At 39.1% G+C, this 20161-nt stretch overlaps 1 protein-coding gene and 1 long non-coding RNA gene across 6 annotated transcripts in view; one reads left to right on the plus strand and one right to left on the minus strand.

Moving 5' to 3' along the window:
* Positions 1-3624, plus strand: part of COBLL1 (cordon-bleu WH2 repeat protein like 1) — a 165706-nt gene extending 162082 nt beyond the window's left edge. The window contains exon 17 of the mRNA XM_055572396.1: positions 2344-3624. Within this exon, the coding sequence (XP_055428371.1) occupies positions 2344-2430 (87 nt within the window). The 3' untranslated portion in view covers positions 2431-3624. The remainder of the gene's footprint in view (positions 1-2343) is intronic.
* Positions 1-20161, minus strand: part of LOC129646364 (uncharacterized) — a 51377-nt gene that overhangs the window by 13347 nt on the left and 17869 nt on the right. Inside the window, exons 2-4 of one of the 5 annotated variants that reach the window (XR_008711886.1) lie at positions 4160-4272; positions 1492-1532; positions 1217-1363 (exon numbers count right to left, since the gene is read on the minus strand). This is a non-coding gene — a long non-coding RNA (uncharacterized LOC129646364). Of the gene's footprint in view, positions 1-1127; positions 1364-1491; positions 1533-4159; positions 4298-20161 lie in introns of those variants that run through there. The other 4 variants (XR_008711884.1, XR_008711883.1, XR_008711885.1 and 1 more) reach the window with 4 other exon arrangements.

The following is a 20161-nucleotide window of genomic DNA, read 5'->3' on the forward strand; positions in this document are numbered from 1 at the left end:
AGACACAAGGCTCTGGTTTCTTACGCTTTTTTCCTTTCTTACGCTAATTTCTTTCTTGTGCTTAAGGCCCATATTTCTGTGCTGTTCTGAACATGTCTCTTGGTTTGTTTTAAATTCGAACATTTCTTTTATAGAACACCAGTTATAGTGCCAAACAAAATCTCCAGTGATTCTGACAGTGGGTTTAGACTGTTCATCACAAAGTTGGCTCTGTGTTTGCCTGTATTTTGGCACCCAAATGTTCACTTTAACTCCAGGTACCAACCTGCCTTATGGCTCTTGTTCATACTTGAGCAATTAACCTTCATTATATACTTGGTTCACATTAGAACAAGTATCTAGTTGATAGCTCTAATGTAAATGTAGTCATGAATTTTCATGCTTCTGAAGGCTTTTTCCTGTACCTTACCCCCATCTCAACCTGCATATAATCATGGTGATTTGTCTTGTCTTCATATAAAGCATTACTACATCCACAGTATTTTATAAAATGCGTTTGATGTTAGGACATACATATGTGTTTTGTGCTTAGTTGCTCAGTCGTGTTGGATTCTTTGTGACCCTATGAACTGTAGCCTGCCAGACTCCTCTGTCCATGGGATTTCCCAGGCAAGAATACAAGAATGGGTTGCCATTTCCTACTCCCAGAAGCTGTACAGTGCAGCCAAAAAAAAAAAAAAGACTACACAGAATTTGTGTGAAAGAACCATAGCTTATTTGCTCCTTATTGGTAGACATTTAACTGGATTCTAGTTTTTTACCCTATAAATGATGTTACAATGAGCATCTTTATTTGTAGATATTTAGGCAATGGCACCCCACTCCAGTACTCTTGCCTGGAAAATCCCATGGATGAAGGAGCTTGGTGGGCTGCAGTCCATGGGTCGCTAAGAGTCAGACACGACTGAGCGACTTCCCTTTCACTTTTCACTTTCATGCATTGGAGAAGGAAATGGCAACCCACTCTGGTGTTCTTGCCTGGAGAATCCCAGGGACTGGGGAGCCTGGTGGGCTGCCGTCTATGGGGTTGCACAGAGTCAGACACGACTGAAGCGACTTAGCAGCAGCAGAACCATCTGTATCTTTTTTAAATGCTTAAACCAAATTTTCTTTTACTTTACAAAGAATGTGAGAACTGCAGTTTTGGCAAGAATTACAAAAATACCCCTCACACACAGACTTTTCAGACCAAGACAGCATAGCAAAAAGCCATCACCTGTCTGTTGGCTGCACTTGGAAAGCAATCCCACATGAGTACTGAAAAGGATGCAGACAAGTGTTCTTCCTCTGGTGGCAACTTTTTTTCCTTAGCTGTTTTGTTTCAGGTGGAGGGTTGTCAACCATTCTACTCTGTCCTGGGTTCCTAAGATAGTCAAGAAAATTGATTAGTTTGGATTACTTATCTTTGTTTAGTATAAGGCAAGAAATGAAGCACCAGGAAACCAAAGCCAACTAAATTTGCCAATTTTATTTTGCTTTCCACTAACTTACTCTGTTGCTAGGCAGAATCTGGCCTTTTGTACTTCAGTTCTCTGCTTGGGAGAAGAGGATAATGTTTGGTTAGGAAGCTAAGCTAGTCAAATTATAATCAAGAGATAAATCATTTTTCTTAAAATATTGTTATATTTTACATGTAATATTTTAAAATACTATACCTGCTTACTATGTAGAACCCAGGTAATTTTCTTCTACATTCTTATAATGTTGGAATTTCAAGCTATTTAGGAAATTTTGTTTTAGTGTTTTTTATTTACTTACAGCTTGTAAACAGGAAACTTTGCCATAGAATTTTGGAACTTAGGAATGTATTTGCAGTTTTGGCAGAACAGTCACAGGTTTGACATTTTTAGCCCTTCAAATGAAGGCATTTTAAAAACCAAAGCTATTTTTTCTTATAAATAAGGGGTACCTGGGAGAGAGTAACTTCAGGTTAATATCATCAATATGAAAATTATAGAATTCATTGCTCTGTGGGATTCACTATGTTTTTCTACATTCTCCAATGTACTTTGAGGGAACCAGAATTAATCTAGCTAAAAATGCGCTTTAACAGCTTGGCCTGCAGTCTGTTTATGCTCTTGTCCTTTGAGTTGATTTGGTAATTTTGTAAAGACTAAGATGTGTTAATGGATTATTTAACTTGTTTGTTGTGGAAATAACTAATTTTTAATTTCATGGTAGAATGAACATTTATTCTTGATTATTTGAAATTTATTGAATGACATGAAATGTTAGTATTTACAATTAAGCAGAAATTAAAATGTTGGTAATTGATGAAAATTCAAAATTAGACAGCTGTCCACTTTTACATTGATGGCTGCAAAGTGTGTTTCTTTCTCTTAGGTTACAGTTCAATCAAATACAATATATGTGAATGGGAAGTCAAGGCTCAGCCGTTCTACGTCCCTTGATGCCCCGGGTAACCATTAAATGTTGCCCTGCCATGCCGCACTTCACCGCCTCTGCTGCACAGAACAACTTCAGACTGATGGAGAATGTTAGCAAATGTATATTGAGATATACACTAATATATTATCTATTAAAGCATAAGAATTTGTGCTGTGACTTTTAATGCCAAAAGAAGAATTACCAGAATTTATAATTTATAATAATAAGTTTGGCTTTTTTTGCCTTAAGAACTGAATGTGCTGCTTCAGAACTTTAAGACAAGGTGTTGATAACTCATTTTTTCAAATGACAAATGGTCACTTTTTGTTGATTTCACTTATTTTCCACTTATTAACACATTATCTACAATGGTGACTTAGACAAAAGGATAAATGAGGATTCATAGACTTATGTGACACCTAAATAGCTAGGCAAACATAGATCTGACATTTGCTGCCTCAATGTTACAGTTTAATTGGAAATGTTTTTAAGTTATATTAAAGCCTGTTTGTGCTGAAAGTTTGATCTAGAAAACTAATGATGTCAATAAGTATATTCAGTTTAACAGTTAATTTCAATGATGAATCACTTAGTGTGCAGGTCTTATCTTGCACATTCTTTATGTAATTACAAAATCAGTGTCAAGTTTATCAAAAAGCTCATAGTATTTTAATATTTTATTAACATGGACATTTAAGTTTTTTAATCTTTAGAGCTTAAGTTGCTCAAGGAGAATTTTAAATATTTTCTGTATATAATTATAACATTATTGTCACACAGATTTTGCACATTTTATGTGCCAGAAGCCTTAAAAATCTTCCTGTGAAAATGTTGATATATTGTGACAGTTATTTCAAATTCGATATGTAGAGAAGAATAGGGGTTAGTTTATGTCCATATTGGAAAACTTTAAAAGATTACTTGGAGGTTTCAGAAATCCTGGTTTTAATTAAAGTGATAAAGTCATTATGTAGTTCAGAAGCTAATATTCTAAATAATATATATTTACATTAAAGTTAAAGTTGTTGAGCAGAACAATGCCTAACTTGTTGGCTAGTAACGATTCTGGGGTCTGGAGCTTGTTGATGTTCTGTTCCTACCTGAAGAATTTAATTGCTTGCTTATTCTAAATGCCTTGTCAAACAAACTGATGTTACGTTAGTTACTGGGATATCTGCCTCTTTGGAAAATATGTTGATTTTTCCCCTGTTTAATAAAAGCAAGTTATATATTTGGGATGCTTTTTTAAGTGCAGTGTGTGTCAATCAGGTATTTCTACATTGCACCTGATTTCATCTCCATCACTCAGTAAACGTTATCCTGAGACCCTGCATTCATCAGGGCTCTCTCGTATACATAAGCCCGCATGTTCAAACTCCAAAACCACCACCACCACCAGTGTATGTAAGCCCACGCATTCTAGCTTCAAAATGCATAACATGCTTGGCAGAGTTTCTGACACAGGGAAAGTACACATTAAGTTAAATACTGCTGCTATTACCTTGAATCAGACTTGAAAAGACCTACATAGATAGAAACCTGTTACATCATTATAAACCAATAGGGAAAGGAGTGACTTTTTTGAAAAAGTGTATTTGATTATCCTCTTGGATATATTGGAGTTAAAGTTTTGAGATTAATATTTTAAAACTCAAATGAATATATTCAACATATTTTAGACCTCAGAATAGGAAAATTATTTAAATAAGACAAAGGCACAGTCATAAAAGATACACATTTACAAATATTAAAATATGCACATTAGACTTACTTGGTGGGTCAGACGATAAAGCGTCTGCCTACAATGCGGGAGACCAGGGTTCGATCCCTGGGTCGGGAAGATCCCCTGGAGAAGGAAATGGCAACCCACTCCAGTTCTCTTGCCTGGAAAATTGCATGGATGGAGGAGCTTAAAAGTGAAAAAATAACCCACAAAGTGTTTATTGTATATAAGGATTAATTTATAAAAATGTAAAAATCCCTAAGATTCATGAAACTACTAGCCAATAGAAATATGCACACACTGAAAACAAAGGTATTTCTTATAAGAGTAAATCTGAAAGGCTAATAAACATATGGAAAAAATACTCTGCACTAATAATCAAGGAAACACAAGTTACAAACCCAAAGAAGTGTACCACATCACACCCAAAATGTAAGTTTCAAAATAGCAAATGTTGTCAAGGACAATGAAGTAATGAAGACTTTTTTTTTCTTTAACTGTTGGTGGCAAAGTAAACTGGCACAACCATCAAATGTGCACTATTTAATAAAATTTAAGATCTCTTACCATGTTACCTTAAGGAAGTACTTATGTGTGTGCTCGTGTACATGCCAAGTTGTTCAGTCGTGTCCAATTCTTTGCAACCCTATGGACTGTAGCCCACCAGGCTCCTCTGTCCATGGGATTCTCCAGGCAAGAATATTGGAGTAGGTTGCCATGCCCTCCTCCAGGGGATCTTCCCAACCCAGGGATCGAACCTGCGTCTCTTATGTCTCCTGCATTGACACACAGATTCTTTAACACTAGCTCCACCTAAGAAGCGCTGTGTGTGTGCTTGAGACATAAAAATGTTCATGGCAGCCTTATATATAAGCAGCAGAAATGAATTCTAACTGGCACTCAACACTGATAGTATATTCATACAATAAATTTCTATACAACAGTGGAAATGAAGAGTTATGCATATGAACATGGATACATCTCAAAAATAATGAGGAAGAAAAGTTGTGGAACAATGCTTGTTTTATGATGCCAGTTATATAAAATAAAAAAATGCAAAGTGTTACTATGTATTATGGCTATAAATACAGAAAAAATAGAATACACATGTTTGCTAGTGGGAATCAAGAAATGAAGACTGGATTGGGGAAATGTATAGGAACCATCAATTGTGTTTGTAGTCATTTCTTTTACAAACTGGTTTGAAAACAAGTTTTACTCCAGATTTTAGCGTACTTGAAATAGTTTGTAATTAGGATATTTTTTAAAGATCACACAGGACTTAGGGGGATATATATGAACCATGAAAACACATACATTCTGAAAAAAGTTCCCTTATCCACACTATTTTTGAGAAAAGCATGTGCTACATTCTCTCCCCAATTGGGAAAGGATGTGAAAACTAGTGAAACTAGTGAAAACTATCCATATCCTTAAGTGACAACAAAATGAAGACACAGGAGTGAGTCAGAACTTTCAATTTTCATATTTAATTTTTGGCATCTAGGCATTTTGCTCTTTCCCTCCATCAGGTTATTTCTTTATAATGCATATTTTTAGAAGCAACTTTAAATTTATTTTCATCTTGAATTTGGGGCATCTAAGTATTTTCGTTTTCCGCCAGTTTATTTCTTTACAATGCATATTTTTAGTTATGCAGATTCTATGTAAATTATAGGGTATGAACTGAGATACCCTCTTTTCTGTCTCCAGCATCCCACTCCCCTCTTCAATGATAACCAACATTAATGTTTTGATATGAATTCCTATATGTAGATATATTTATATCCAATACATAGGTTTGTTTTGGGCTTTTGTATTTTTACAGGGTTTGTTTTTGTTACTGTTGTTTTTAAGATTTAATACTATTTAGCATCTTCTCTTTGTACCAGCAGTGTCTGGAAGAGCTTCTCCATTTGCCCATACAGATCTACCCTGTCATGTTTCAGTTTGCTGTTCTATTATTTGTTTCTTGCTGTGGTACACAGTTCTGTCCGAGAGTCAAGATACTTGGGTTCAAATCATATGTCTGCCATTTATGAATCATGGGGATTATTTTCTCTGTGCCTCTTTACCTTTGAAAAATTGAATTAATAAACTTACCTCATGGTGATGGTTGTAAAGTGAAGTGAAAGTTGCTCAGTCATGTCCAACTCTTTGCCACCCCATGGACTTATAGAGTCCATGGAATTCTCCAGCCCAGAATACTGGAGTGGGTAGCCTTTCCCTTCTCCAGGGGATCTTCCCAACCCAGGGACTGAACCCAGGTCTCCAGCATTGTAGGCAGATTCTTTACCAGCTGAGCAACAAGAGAAGTCCAAGAATACTGGAATGGGTAGCCTATCCCTTCTCCAGAGGAGCTAAAACTACCTATATTAAATACTACTAGTAGTGAACAGGTATTATTTATCTAATAATCTATTTTCCATCCTCCTGAAGAGTGACCTTCCCTCTCATTTTAAGATCAGATCTGGCTTTGGCCTGAGACACCAGAATCCACACTGTGCTAGTTGGTGCAAGTCCTTGAATGAGACCAGCCATTCTCCTGAGACCTAATGTTGTGTGTCCTTGAAACTTAAAAGAATTGCAGTTGATACAATTATTTGTCTAGTGCCAATTCATTTCTAGAGACAAAAAAACACAAGAGTTAAGAAACTCATCATTTTTTACTATTCATTGACTATTGTAAATGTCTTCAAAGAAAAGGGAACTTGCAATTAGGGGTCACAATGAAGATTTCCATGGATAAAATGTTTCTCTTAGATGATATTTTATGTAAAAATAGCTAATTTATGTGGTGTTTGAGTTTACACAAAACTTTTATATTATTTGATCCACACATGGAATAAAAAAAGTACACAAGAAATTGCTACTTTACAAAGGTCACACAACCAGACAAGTGACCGAATACCATATCTCATTTCCAGTCTGCTCTTTCCTGTGGCCAAACTGTGCAAATGATGGAGAATCTGGGGCTAGATTTCAAAGGACACTTGATTAGGGACCTACTTGTTCCAGATCTTCAGTTGGTCTTGCTTTTCTCTTAAATGTTACCACTTTCCTGCAAGTTTTCTTCCTTAACACCTCAGACTCTTCATATGGATAGATATATTTTGTTTATGGCAAGAAAAAATGCCACCATGTGCTCTCTCAAAAGAATTTTCTGACAGGTATTTCAAGAGAAATTGTGAAACATTCTGACAATTTGTGTAGAACTGTTGGCATTTCTGCTTCCACAAACTGGAGAAAATTCATTTGGATGCCTCACAAATTACTCATCTTGAAGCAAAAGTGCTAGAATTCCAAGGAATTTCTTTACCTCCCAACTGATCCTTATGTTCCTACCCACTCCTTGTGGTAGATGGCCTCGATTCTTTACCGCACCTGCATCTACACCTTTTGCCACATGACTTTGCACTTCCTTTCACTAAGGAGACACGGCCCGTTTCCCCACCCAGAGAAATAGGTTTCATGACCAACAGAATGAGATGAAAATGACACAGCACCAGCTCTGAGACCAGATATCCAAGTGTGCATGTTTTTGCTTGCTCTCCCTGTGCCTGAAATGCTGCTGTGAGAGACATCTCTGGGTTGGCTGAATGGTCCTTAAATAAAGGATGAGCGATGCAGAGAGCAGTGCTCCCAACTGAGGTCAGTCTACAGCATTTAACAGTCAGAGCTCTACACATGAGCAAGTTCAATCAAGATTAGCAGGGCCACAGAGCTGCCCCTGGTATGTGAGCAATCAATATTTACCAACTCGCGATGCCCTCAAAGTTCCATGGTTGATTGTTATACAGCATTAATGTGGCAATAGATTCAATACATCCTTTTAAACAAATATACATATGACTGCAACCCAAAATATAAATTCATTCAATTGGTTCCGATTCGCATGCCCTATTTCCCCCAGAGTTCCACAGACTATTTACTAAATCCATCAGAAATATACCTCTGAATCTCTCTTTAGCTCCCAGCTAGCTCAAAAAACCATTCTACCTTAAAAATTCCTGTATTACTGATAGTACAGCAATATTTTCTTTCCCTTTCTCACCTCTCAATTTATCTTCAGAACTGGGAGAATGAGAGATCCAATATCAAAGAGATCCACAACCCCCTTAGAAACTCTTTGGACTTGTTTTTTATACAGTTGCCAAATAAAATAAAGATTTCCCAGCTAAATATGAATGTCAATGATAAACAATGAATTATTTTTAAGTCTAGGTATGTCCCATGCAATCTTTGGGAGATACACTAAAAAATTAATCACCGATCTGAAATTTAAATTTAACTGGACATCCTATATTTGTCTTTGCCAAATCTGGCAACCCTACTATTTCATGAAAGTCTAGAAGGAGGATATGAAGCATCCCACATGTGGGGAAAGGAGAGAGCAGGCCCAGCTGACTCAGGAAACTGGAAAGTGACCTTGTGGAAGGGTGACTCAACCTTCCACAACTTTACCTCATATGGTAAATAGGAAAAGTTTCATTGAATAGTTCACAGTGAAGAAACCCTGTGGATGACTTCTGTTGGTGGACTTTAGATACCTTCTAAGTCATCAGGAAATAATGTACTCGCAAAATTCTGCTAGAGACTAGCCAAGATGGCAGAGTAGAAAGACAGTGAGCTCACCTCTTCTCACAAGTCCACCAAAATCATAACTATTTGCAAACAATGATCAAGGAAAAATACCAGAGCCTACCATGAAAGACCCTCTACGATTAAAGACATAAGAAGGCAATGAGACAGTTAGGAGGAGCAGACTCATGATACAATCCAGTTCCACACCCCTGGGTGTGTAACCCACAAGCTGGAGAATAATTATATTGCAAAGATCCTTCCACAGGAATGAGAGTTGAGCCCCAAGTCAGTCTCTCCAGCCTTGGCCTCCTGCATTAGGAAGACAAGTTCTCATTGCATTTGGCTCTAAAGGCCAGCAGGGCTTAATTTCGGGAGCCCCACAGGACTAGGGGCAAGAGAGACTTCACTCATAAAGGGTGCTGACAAAATTTCATGTGCACTGGAACCCAGAGCAAAAGCAGTAATTTGATAGGAGCCTGGGCTTTCCTGGTGGCTCAGATGGTAAAGAATCAGTCTGCAACGTGGGAGACTCAGGTTTGATTCCTGTGTCGGGAAGATCCCCTAGAGAAGGGAATGGCAACCCACTCCAGTATTTTTGCCTAGAGAATTACATGGACAGAGGAGTTTGGTAGGCTGCAGTCCATGCGGTGGCAGTCAGACACAACTGATCGATTAACACTTTCACTTTCTTTAGTGCCAGATCTACAAGTGGGTCTCGGAGAGTGTCCTAGGGAGGTGGAGGGTGGCTATGGCTAACCTTGGGGACATTCAACTTGGGAATTGGGACACGCTGCTGGGAGCCATGTTGGGACCCTCCTTCTAGTTTATCAGTGCCAAGATCCGACCCCACCCAACAGCCTCTAGGCCTGTAGCCTAGGACACCTCAAATCAAACAACTAAGTGGGCAGGGAAACACCTTGTCTATCAGCAGGCAGTCTGGCTAAAGACTTCTTGAGCTCAGGCTACCTCTACACATCCCTCTAATATGACCCTGCCCATCAGAGGACTAAAACCCAACTCAGCCCCACAGTGGAGAGGCACCAGTGCTGCCTCCAGGAAGCATGCACTAGTGTGTAGACCAGCCTCACCCAGAGGGCAGACATCAGACAGAAGAAAACCATAATCTTGCAGCCTACAGACTCAGCCGGCCTAGAGAAAGCCAGCCCTTTCCCTGGGACCCCAGCCCGACCCACTAGCAGGCCAACACAAGCTTCAGGACACCCAGGACCCCATACCCAAAGGTGTCAGGAACAGTCCCTCCTCCCACCAGTGATCTGACCCCAGCTCCAGGACCCCTGGAGACTATAGGACCTGGTTGTGCCAGCTGTAGGCCAGCACTAACCCCATGATCTGGCTTCACTCTCCAGTGAGCAGGCAACAGCCCTTGAGTCTTTTGAACCCTGATTTCACACACTATTGAGCCAGCACTAGCCTAGGATTCCCCAGGGTTCTGCAGCAAGCTGCTCCATGACTCGGCCCCACTAACCGGCAGCATCTGCACAAAGCAGTACATGGCGATCAACTGGGCTATGGGCCAGTCCAGCTTACCAGACCACTAACATAATCAGCCTGTCACAAAAGAAGAACCCACACAGCCCTCTGAGAGGAAACCCCTAGAACACATAGCTTAGGTGATGAGAGGGGAGTGGGCTGCTAGAACACACAGAATGTCTCCCACAGGAGGCCACTTCTCCAAGGCTGAGAAACGTAACTGACACGTACATAAAAATACAAATAGCAATGCAGGCAAAATAGGGCTGCAGAGGAACATGGTTTAGACAAAGGAACCAGATAACACTCCAGAAGAACTAAGTGAAGTGGAGATAGGCAGTCTACCTGAAAAAGAGTTCAGAGTAATGATAATAGAGATGATCAAAGATCTTGGGAGAAGAATGGATCCACAGAGCAAAAAGTTAGATGTTTTTAAACAAAGAGAAAAAGTAAAAAAACAACTAGGTGGGTGAAAAGATACAGTAATTGCAATGAAAAAATACACTAGAAGGAATCAACAGTAGACTAAATGATACAGAGGAACCTATCAGTGAGCTGAAAAACCGAGTAGTGGGAATCACTGCCTTTGAACAGAAGAAAGAAAAGAAAATGAAGACAAGTGAGCACAGCTTAAAAGACCTCTGGGGAAACATCAAGTGCACTAATATTTGCCTTTTAGAAGTCCCAGAAATATGAGAGAGAAAGCAACATAGAGAACATATGTGAAGACATAATAGCTAAAAACTTCCCAGACCTAGGAAAGAAACAGTCACCCAAGTCTAGAAAGTTCAGAAACTAGAACATTCTCTAACACTATCCATAAAAATAAACTCAAAATGGATTAAAGACCTAAATGTAAGATTGAATACTATAAAACTATTAGAGGAAAACATAAGCAGAACACTCTTTGACATAAACTGCAGCAATGTCCACCTTCTAGAGTAATAAAAACAAAAATTAATAAATAGGACCTAATGAAACTTAAAGGCTTTTTCAGAGCAAAGGAAATCATTAAAAAAAAAGACAATACATGAAATGAGAGAGAAAATATTTGCAAGTGGAACAACTGACAAGGGATTAATCTCCAAAATATACAAATAATACATGCATTTCTATATCAAATAAACAAAAAACCCAATCAAAAAATTGGCAGAAGATCTAAATAGACATTTCTCCAAAGAAGACAGACAGATGACCAAAAAACACATGAAAAGATGCTTGACATCACTATTAGAGAAATGTAAATCAAAACTACAATGAGGTAACACCTCACACTGGTCAGAATGTTCCTCTCCAGAAAGTCTACAAAGAGTAAATGATGGAGAGGGTGTGGAGAAAAGGAAACCCTCCTATACTGGTGGAGGGAATGAAATTGGTAGCTATTATAAAAAATAAACGGTCCAACAATCCCTACTGCTGGGCATAAATGCAGAGATATCTATAATTTGAAAAGATACATGCAGCCCGATGTTCATTATAGCACTATTAATAATAGTAAAGAGACAGAAACAAAGTAAGAGCCAGTGACAGAGGACTAAAGATGTGGTCTATATACAATGGAGTATTACTCAGCTGTAAAAAAAAGAATGAAAAACGCCATTTGCAGCAACATGGATGGATCCAGTGATGATTATACTAAGTGAAGTAAGTCACATAAAGACAAGTATCTTATGATACCACTTACATGTAGAGTCTAAAAATGACACAAATGATTTTATGCACAGAATAGAAACAGACTCACAGACTTGGAAAACAAACATGTTTACCAAAGGGGAAAGGTGGAGGGAAGGAAAAATTAGGAGTCTGGGATTAACATATGTATACTACCATATTTAAAATCAACAAGGACCTACTATAAATTATATAATATATATATAAAATATATATAATTTATATACTACCATATATAAAATCAGTAAGGACCTACTGTACAGGGTAGTGAACCCTACTCAATATTCTATAATAACTTATAAGGGAAAAAATCTGAAAAAGAATGGTTATTTGTACATGTATAACTAAATCACTTTGCTGTACAACTGAAACAAAACATTGTAAATCAACTATAATACAAAATAAAAATTAAATTTTAAAAAGGGAGAACCCTCATATATGGTTAGTGGGAATGCAAATTTGTTCAGCCACTGTGGAAAACAGTATGGAGATTTCTCAAAAAATCACAAAGAGAACTACCACACTAACCACAATTTCATACCATGGTATGTATCTGAAAAAAACAAAGACACTAGTTTGAAAAGATACAACCACCTCAGTGTTCACGTTGGGCTTCCGTGGTGGCTCAGTGGTAAAGAATCTGCCTGCCAATGCAGGAGATGCAGGTTCGATCCCTGGATGGAGAATGTCCCCTAAAAAAGGAAATAGCAACCCACTACAGTATTCTTGCCTGGGAAACCTCGTGGACAGAGGAGCCAGCTACAGTGCATGGGGTCATGAAAAAGTTAGACATGATCTAGTAAGAACAATAATGTTCATGTTTACATTTAGAGCATTATTTACAACTGCCAAGACATGGAAGCAACCTGTATCCATCAACAGATGATGAATAAAGAAGATGGGATGTGTGTGTGTGTGTGTGTGTATACACCCACACATATATATAATGATATATAATGGAATATTACTCAGCCATAAAAAATAAAATTTTGCCATCTGCAGCAACATGGATGGACTTGAGGACATTATGCTAAGTGGAATAAGTCAAACAGAGGGGGAAAAATGGTGTATAATATCACTTCTATGCGGAATTTTTAAAAAGTATAGCAAACTAGTGAATATAACAAAGAAACAGACTCACAGATATAGAGATGAACTAATCATTACCAGGAAGGTGAAAGAACTGTGGAGCTGCCATGTAGGGAAAAAAGATTATTGTGGTAATACATGAAATTATGTGTTTGAAACTTTTGAAAACTGTTTTGAAAAATTGTTTCAAAGCATTATAGAATTTAAAAATCTTTCATTCAATAATATAAAATAAAAAAGATTCTGCTATGGTTCTCATTAATCTCAGCATCATTATTATGATTATTATAATGACTATGAAACCTAGACAGGAGATATGTGGATTATAATTACACAAGGTTTTTTAAACTTTCCTTCATGTTTTAAAATTATTTAAAATAAAGTTGGAAAACAAATTATTGAGATACTCCTATTATAGAGGTCAGCTGCACTAACATATGTGGAGAGGGAAAGATTAAATGGTGGTCATTTGTTTCCCTTCCACCAATCAAGAATTTTAGGCAAGTCAGGGGAGATGTGGTGATGCAAGTATTAATTTGGCAAAAGCAACTACCTATTAGCAAATTTTACTGAACAGTTTTATTGTTAAGTCTTAGCTAAAAAAGATACACTTCAAGATTTGATTAAATATAGCATTATCTGTGAGAGGAAGGACAGAAATAAGGAAAATAAAATTTAAGAGGGAGTGTTATGAGGATGGCAGAGGGTTAGGACATGGAGCTCATGTCCTCCCACAAATATATAAAAAATATAGCTACATGTGGCACCTGATATATGAGCACCCAAATACATAAAACAAAACTAACAGACCTAAAGGGAATTGACAGAAATACAGTAGTAGTAGGAGACTGTTACACTCCACTCACATCAATGGATAGATTTTCCAAAAAGAAAATCCATAAAGCAACAGAGATCCTAAGGGATAGATTTAAGGGATATTTTGAGGAAATAGAGAATTACCATAAGATTCAGCAATCCCACTCTCAGGCATATATCCAAGAAAAACTATAATTGAAAAAGATACGTGCACTCCTATGTGCATAACTGCACTATGCAATAGCCAAGACATGGAAACAACTTAAGTGTTCACAGACAGATGAATGGATAAAGAAGATGTGGTACATATACACAATAGAATTCTACTCAGTGATAAAATGAATGAAATAATGCCATTTGCAGCAACATGATATAACTGGAGATAATCATACTAAGTGAAGTCAGAAAGAGAATGGCAAATACCACATGATATCACTTAATGTGGAATCTAAAATATGATACAAATGAATCTATCTACAAAATAGAAACAGACTCACAGACTCCAAGGACAAAAGAGAAACTGCAATAAGATGGTAGGAGGGGGGCAATCACATTAAAATCAAATCCTATACCCACTGGGTGGGTGACCACATCTGGAGAACAATACTACCAAAGAAGTTCTCACACTGTTGGGAAAGTTCCAGGCACCACAACAGACTTCCCAAACTGGGGATCAGGCTAAGGGGTTGGGAATATCCAGGGAATCTGATTTTGAAGCCAGCAGATTTGATTACAGAACATCCACAGGGACTAGGATAAACGGAGACTCTTGGTACAAACAAAACCTTGTGTGCACCAGGAACCATGGGAAAGGAGCAGTGACCACACAAGAGACTGAACCAGACCTGCCTGCAAGTGTTTGAGGGTCTCCTGCAGAGATGTGGTTGGTAGTGGCCTTCTGAAGGGATACGGGCACTGGCAGCAGCAGTACTAGGAGGCCCATGTTGGCCTAAGTCCTTTTGGGGTTAGCCTTTAGCCCTACCATAGAGCCTATAGACTCCAGGACTGGGCCACCTCAGGCCAAAAAACTAACAGGAAGGGAGCACAGCCCCACCCATGAGCAGAAAACTTGATCAAATATTTACTGAGCATGGCCAGCCCACCAGAGTAAGACTCAGTTTTCCCCACAGCTTGTCCCTCCCATCAGGAAGCTTGCACAAGCCTCTTATCCTCTTTCATCAGAGGGCAGAGAGAAGAACTATAATCACAAAGCCTCCAAAACAAAAACTACATCAGGGAAAGCTAACCAAGATGGTCACATAAATCAAAGCCTTGTGTAACTCATTGAAGCGATGAGTCATGCCTTGCAGTGCCATACAAGATGGATGGGTCATAGTGGAGAGTTCTGACAAAATGTTGTCCACTAGAGAAGGGAATGGTAAACCACTTCAGAATTATTGCCTCAAGAAGCCTATGAACAGTTATGAAAAGGCAAAAAGGATGATACCAGAAGACGAGCCCCCAGGTCAGTAGATGTCCAATAGGCTATTGGGGAAGAGTGGAGAAATAGCTATAGAAAGAATGAAAAGGCTGGGCCAAAGTACAAATAACACTCAGTTGCAGATGTGTCTGGTGGTGAAAATAAAATCTGACAGTGTAAAGGACAATATTGCATAGGTACCTGGAATGTTAGGTCCGTGAATCAAGGTAAATCAGACATGGTCAAGTAGGAAATGGCAAGAGTGAACATCAGCATTTTAGGAATCGGTGAACTAAAATGGAGGGGAATGGGTAAATTTAATTCAGATGATCCTTATATCTACTACTGTGGGCAAGAATCCCTTAGAAGAAATGGAGTAGCCCTCATAGTCAACAAGAGTCCAAAATGCAGTACTTGGGTGCAATCTCAAAAAGGACAGAATGATCTCGGTTTGCTTCCAAGGCAAACAGTTCAACATCATGGTAATCCACGCTTGTGGCTCAGTCACAAATGCTGAAGTAGCCAAAGTTGAACAGTTCTATAAAGATCTACAAGACCTTCTAGAACTAACACACACAAAGAAGATGTTCTTTCATCATAGGAGACTGGAACGCAAAAGTAAGAAGTCAAGAGATACCTGGAGTAACAAGGAAGTTTGGCCTTGGAGTACAAAATGAAGGGCAAAGGCAAACAGAGTTTTGGCAAGAGAACACCTGGCCATAGCAAATACTCTCTTCCAACAACACAAGAGACGAAACTACACATGGACATCACCAGGTAGTCGATAACAAATTCAGACTGATTATATATTTTTGTACTCAAAGATGAAGTTCTATACAGTCAGCAAAAACAAGACTTGGATCTGACTGTGGCTCAGACCATGAGCTCCTTATTGCAAAATTCAGGCTTAAACTGAAGAAAAGAGGGAAAACCACTTGGCCATTTATATATGACCTAAATCAAATCCCTTATGATTATACAGTAGAGGTGATGAATAGATTCAAGGGATGAGATCTGGTAGAGAGAGTGCCTGAACAACCATGGACTGAGGTTCTTAACACTGTACAGAAGACATTGACCAAAACCATGCCCAAGAAGAAGAGATGCAAGGAGGCAAAATGGTTGTCTGAGGAGGCCTTACAAATAGCTGAGAAAAGAAGAGAAGCGAAAGGCAAAGGAGAAAGAAAAAGATATACTTATCTGAGTTTCAGAGAACATCAAGGAAAGATAAGAAAGCCTTTTTAAGTTAACAATGAAAAATAGAGAAAACAATAGAACAGACTACAGATCTCTTCAAAAAAAAATTAGAGATACCAAGGAAACATTTCATGCAAAGATGGACACAACAAAGGACAGAAATGGTATGGATCTAACAGAAGCAGAAGATATTAAGAAGAGGTGGAAAGAATACACAAACTGTTCAAAAAATTCTTAGTGACCAGGATAACCAAGATTGTGTGATCACTCACCGAGAGTTAGATATCCTGGAGTGCGAAGTGAAGTGGGCCTTTAGAAGCATCACTATAAACAAAGCCAGTGGAGTGATGTAATACCAGCTGAGCTATTTCAAATCCTAAAAGATGATGCTACTAAAGTGCTGCACTGAATATGGCAGCAAATTTGGAAAACTCAGCAGGGGCCACAGGACTGGAAAAGGTCAGTTTTCATTCCAATCCCAAAGAAGGGGAAAGCCAAAGAATGTTCAAAGTACTGCACAATCATATCATTTCACATGGTAGCAAGGTAATGCTCAAAATATTCAAGCTATGCTTCAGCAGTACATGAATAGAGAACTTCCAGATGCACAAGGTGGATTTAGAAAAGGCAGAGGAATCAGAGAGCAAATGCTAACATCCGTTGGATCACAGAAAAAGCAAGGGAATTCCAGAAAAACATCTACTTCTACTTCATTGACTACGCTAAAGCCTTTCACTGTGTGAATCATAACAAACTGTGGAAAATTCTTAAAGAGATGGGAATACCAGACCACCTTACCTACCTCCCAAGAAACCTGTATGCAGGTCAGCAAGCAACAGTTAGAACTGCACGTGGAACAATAAACTGATTCAAAATTGGGAAAGGAGTACATCAGGGTGGTATATTGCCACCCTGTTTATTTAAGTTCTCTACAAAGTACACCATGTGAAATATTGGGATGAATGAAGCTCGAGTTGGAACCAAGCCTGCTGGGAAAAATATCAATAAACTCAGATAAGCAGATGACACCACCCTAATGGTAGAAAGAGAAGAGGAACTAAAGAACCTTTTGATGAAGGTGACAGAGAAGAGTGAAAAAGCTGGCCTAAAACTCAATATTCAAAACACTAAGATTATGGCATCCAGTCCCATCACTTCATGGCAAAAAGATGGGAAAAAATGCAAACAGTCATGGACTTTATTTTCTTGGGCTCCAAAATCACTGCAGATAGTGATTAAAAGATGCTTGCTCCTTGGAAGAAAAGCTATGAAAACCTAGGCAGCATACTAAAAAGCAGAGACATCACTTTGCTGACAAAGGTTTGTATAGTCAAAGCTACGGTTTTTCCAGTAGTCATATACGGATGTGAGAGTTGGACCATAAAGAACTTTGAGGGCTGAAGAACTGATGCTTTCAAACTGTGGTGCTGGAGAAGATTCTTGAGAGTCCCTTAGACTGCAAGGAGATCAAGCCAGTCAATCCTAAAGGAAATCAACCCTGAATATACATTGGAAAGCCTCATGCTGATGCTGAAGCTCCAATACTTTGGCCACCTAACGCAAAGAGCCAACTCCTTCTAAAAGACACTGATGCTGGGAAAGATTGAGGGCAGGAGGAGAAGGAAGCAACAGAGGATGAGATGGTTGGATGGAATCACTGATCAATGAACATGAGTCTGAGCATACTCTGGGAGACAGGGAAGGACAGGGAAGCCTGGTGTGCTGTGGGCCATGGGTCACAAACAGTCTGAAACAAGTGAGCGACTGAACAACAACTAGTATCCCAGGGCCCTACAGCCAAACTATAGGACCTGGCTCTGCAAGCCAGCACTTTAGCACTAACCCCATGATCTGGCTTCACTCTCCAGTGAGCAGGCAACAGCTCTTGAGTCTTTTGAACTCTGATTTCACACACTATTGAGCCAGCACTAGCCTAGGATTCCCCAGGGTTCTGCAGCAAGCTGCTCCATGACTCAGCCCCACTAACCAGCAGCATCTGCACAAAGCAGTACATGGCGATCAACTGGGCTATGGGCCAGTCCAGCTTACCAGACCACTAACATAATCAGCCTGTCACAAAAGAAGAACCCACGCAGCCCTCTGAGAGGAAACCCCTAGAACACATAGCTTAGGTGATGAGAGGGGAGTGGGCTGCTAGAACACACAGAACGTCTCCCACAGGAGGCCACTTCTCCAAGGCTGAGAAACGTAACTGACACGTACATAAAAATACAAATAGCAATGCAGGCAAAATAGGGCTGCAGAGGAACATGGTTTAGACAAAGGAACCAGATAACACTCCAGAAGAACTAAGTGAAGTGGAGATAGGCAGTCTACCTGAAAAAGAGTTCAGAGTAATGATAATAGAGATGATCAAAGATCTTGGGAGAAGAATGGATCCACAGAGCAAGAAGTTAGATGTTTTTAAACAAAGAGTTAGAAATAACTAAGAAACAACCTTCAGTGTCCTATCTTTTTGCCTTTTCATACTGTTCATGGGGTTCTCAAGGCAAGAATACAGAAGTGGTTTGCCATTTCCTTCTCCAGTGGACCACATTTTGTCAGCAAAAACAACACCCAGTTGTGGATGTGACTGGTAATGGAAGCAAGGTCAGATGCTATAAAGAGCAATATTGCATAGGAACCTGAAATGTTAGGTCCATGCTGCTGCTGCTGTTGCTCCTAAGTCACTTCAGTCGTGTCCGACTCTGTGCGACCCCAGAGACCAGGCTCCCTCGTCCCTGGGATTCTCCAGGCAAGAACACTGGAGTGGGTTGCCATTTCCTTCTCCAATGCATGAAAATGAAAAGTGAAAGTGAAGTCGCTCAGTCGTGTCCAACTCCTAGCGACCCCATGGACTGCAGCCTTCCAGGCCTCTCTGTCCAGGGGATTTTCCAGGCAAGAGTACTGGAGTGTGTTGCCACTGCTTTCTCTGGTTAGGTCCATGAATTAAGCCAAATAGGGAGTGGTCAAACAGGAGATGGCAAGAGTGAACATTGACATTTTAGGAATCAGTGAACTAAAATGGACTGGAATGGATGAATTTAACTCAGATGACCATTATATCTACTACTGTGGGCAAGAATCCCTTAGAAGAAATGAAGTAGCCATCATAGTCAACAAAAGAGTCTGAAATGCAATACTTGGATGAAGTCTCAAAAATGATAGAATGACCTCTTTTCATTTCCAAGGCAAACCATTCAATATCACGGTAATCCAAGTCAATGCCCCGACCAGTAATGCTGAAGAAGCTGAAGTTGAATGGTTCTATGAAGACCTACAATACCTTCTAGAACTAACACCTGAAAAAGATGTACTTTTCATTATAGGGGGCTGGAATGCAAAAGTAGCAAGCCAAGAAACACCTGGAGTAACAGGCATATTTGGCCTTGGAATACGGAATGAAGCAGGGCAAAGGCTAATAGAATTTTGCCAAGAGAACTTACTGGTCATAGCAAACACCCTCTTCCAGCAACACAAGAGAAGACTCTACACATGGACATCACCAGATGGTCAACACCAAAATCAGATTGATTATATTCTTTGCAGCCAAAGATGGAGAAGCTCTATACAGTTAGCAAAAACAAGACCGGGAGCTGACTGCGGCTCAGATCATGAACTTCTTATTGACAAATTCAGACTTAAATTGAAGAAAGTAAGGAAAACCACTAGACCATGCAGGTATGACTTAAATCAAATCCTTAATGATTATACAGTGGAACTGAGAAATAGATTTAAGGGACTAGATCCATAAATAGAGTGCCTGATGAACTACGGACTGA

Source organism: Bubalus kerabau, chromosome 3 (genome assembly GCF_029407905.1).
Source record: "Bubalus kerabau isolate K-KA32 ecotype Philippines breed swamp buffalo chromosome 3, PCC_UOA_SB_1v2, whole genome shotgun sequence".
NCBI classification, from domain to species: Eukaryota; Metazoa; Chordata; class Mammalia; order Artiodactyla; family Bovidae; genus Bubalus; species Bubalus kerabau.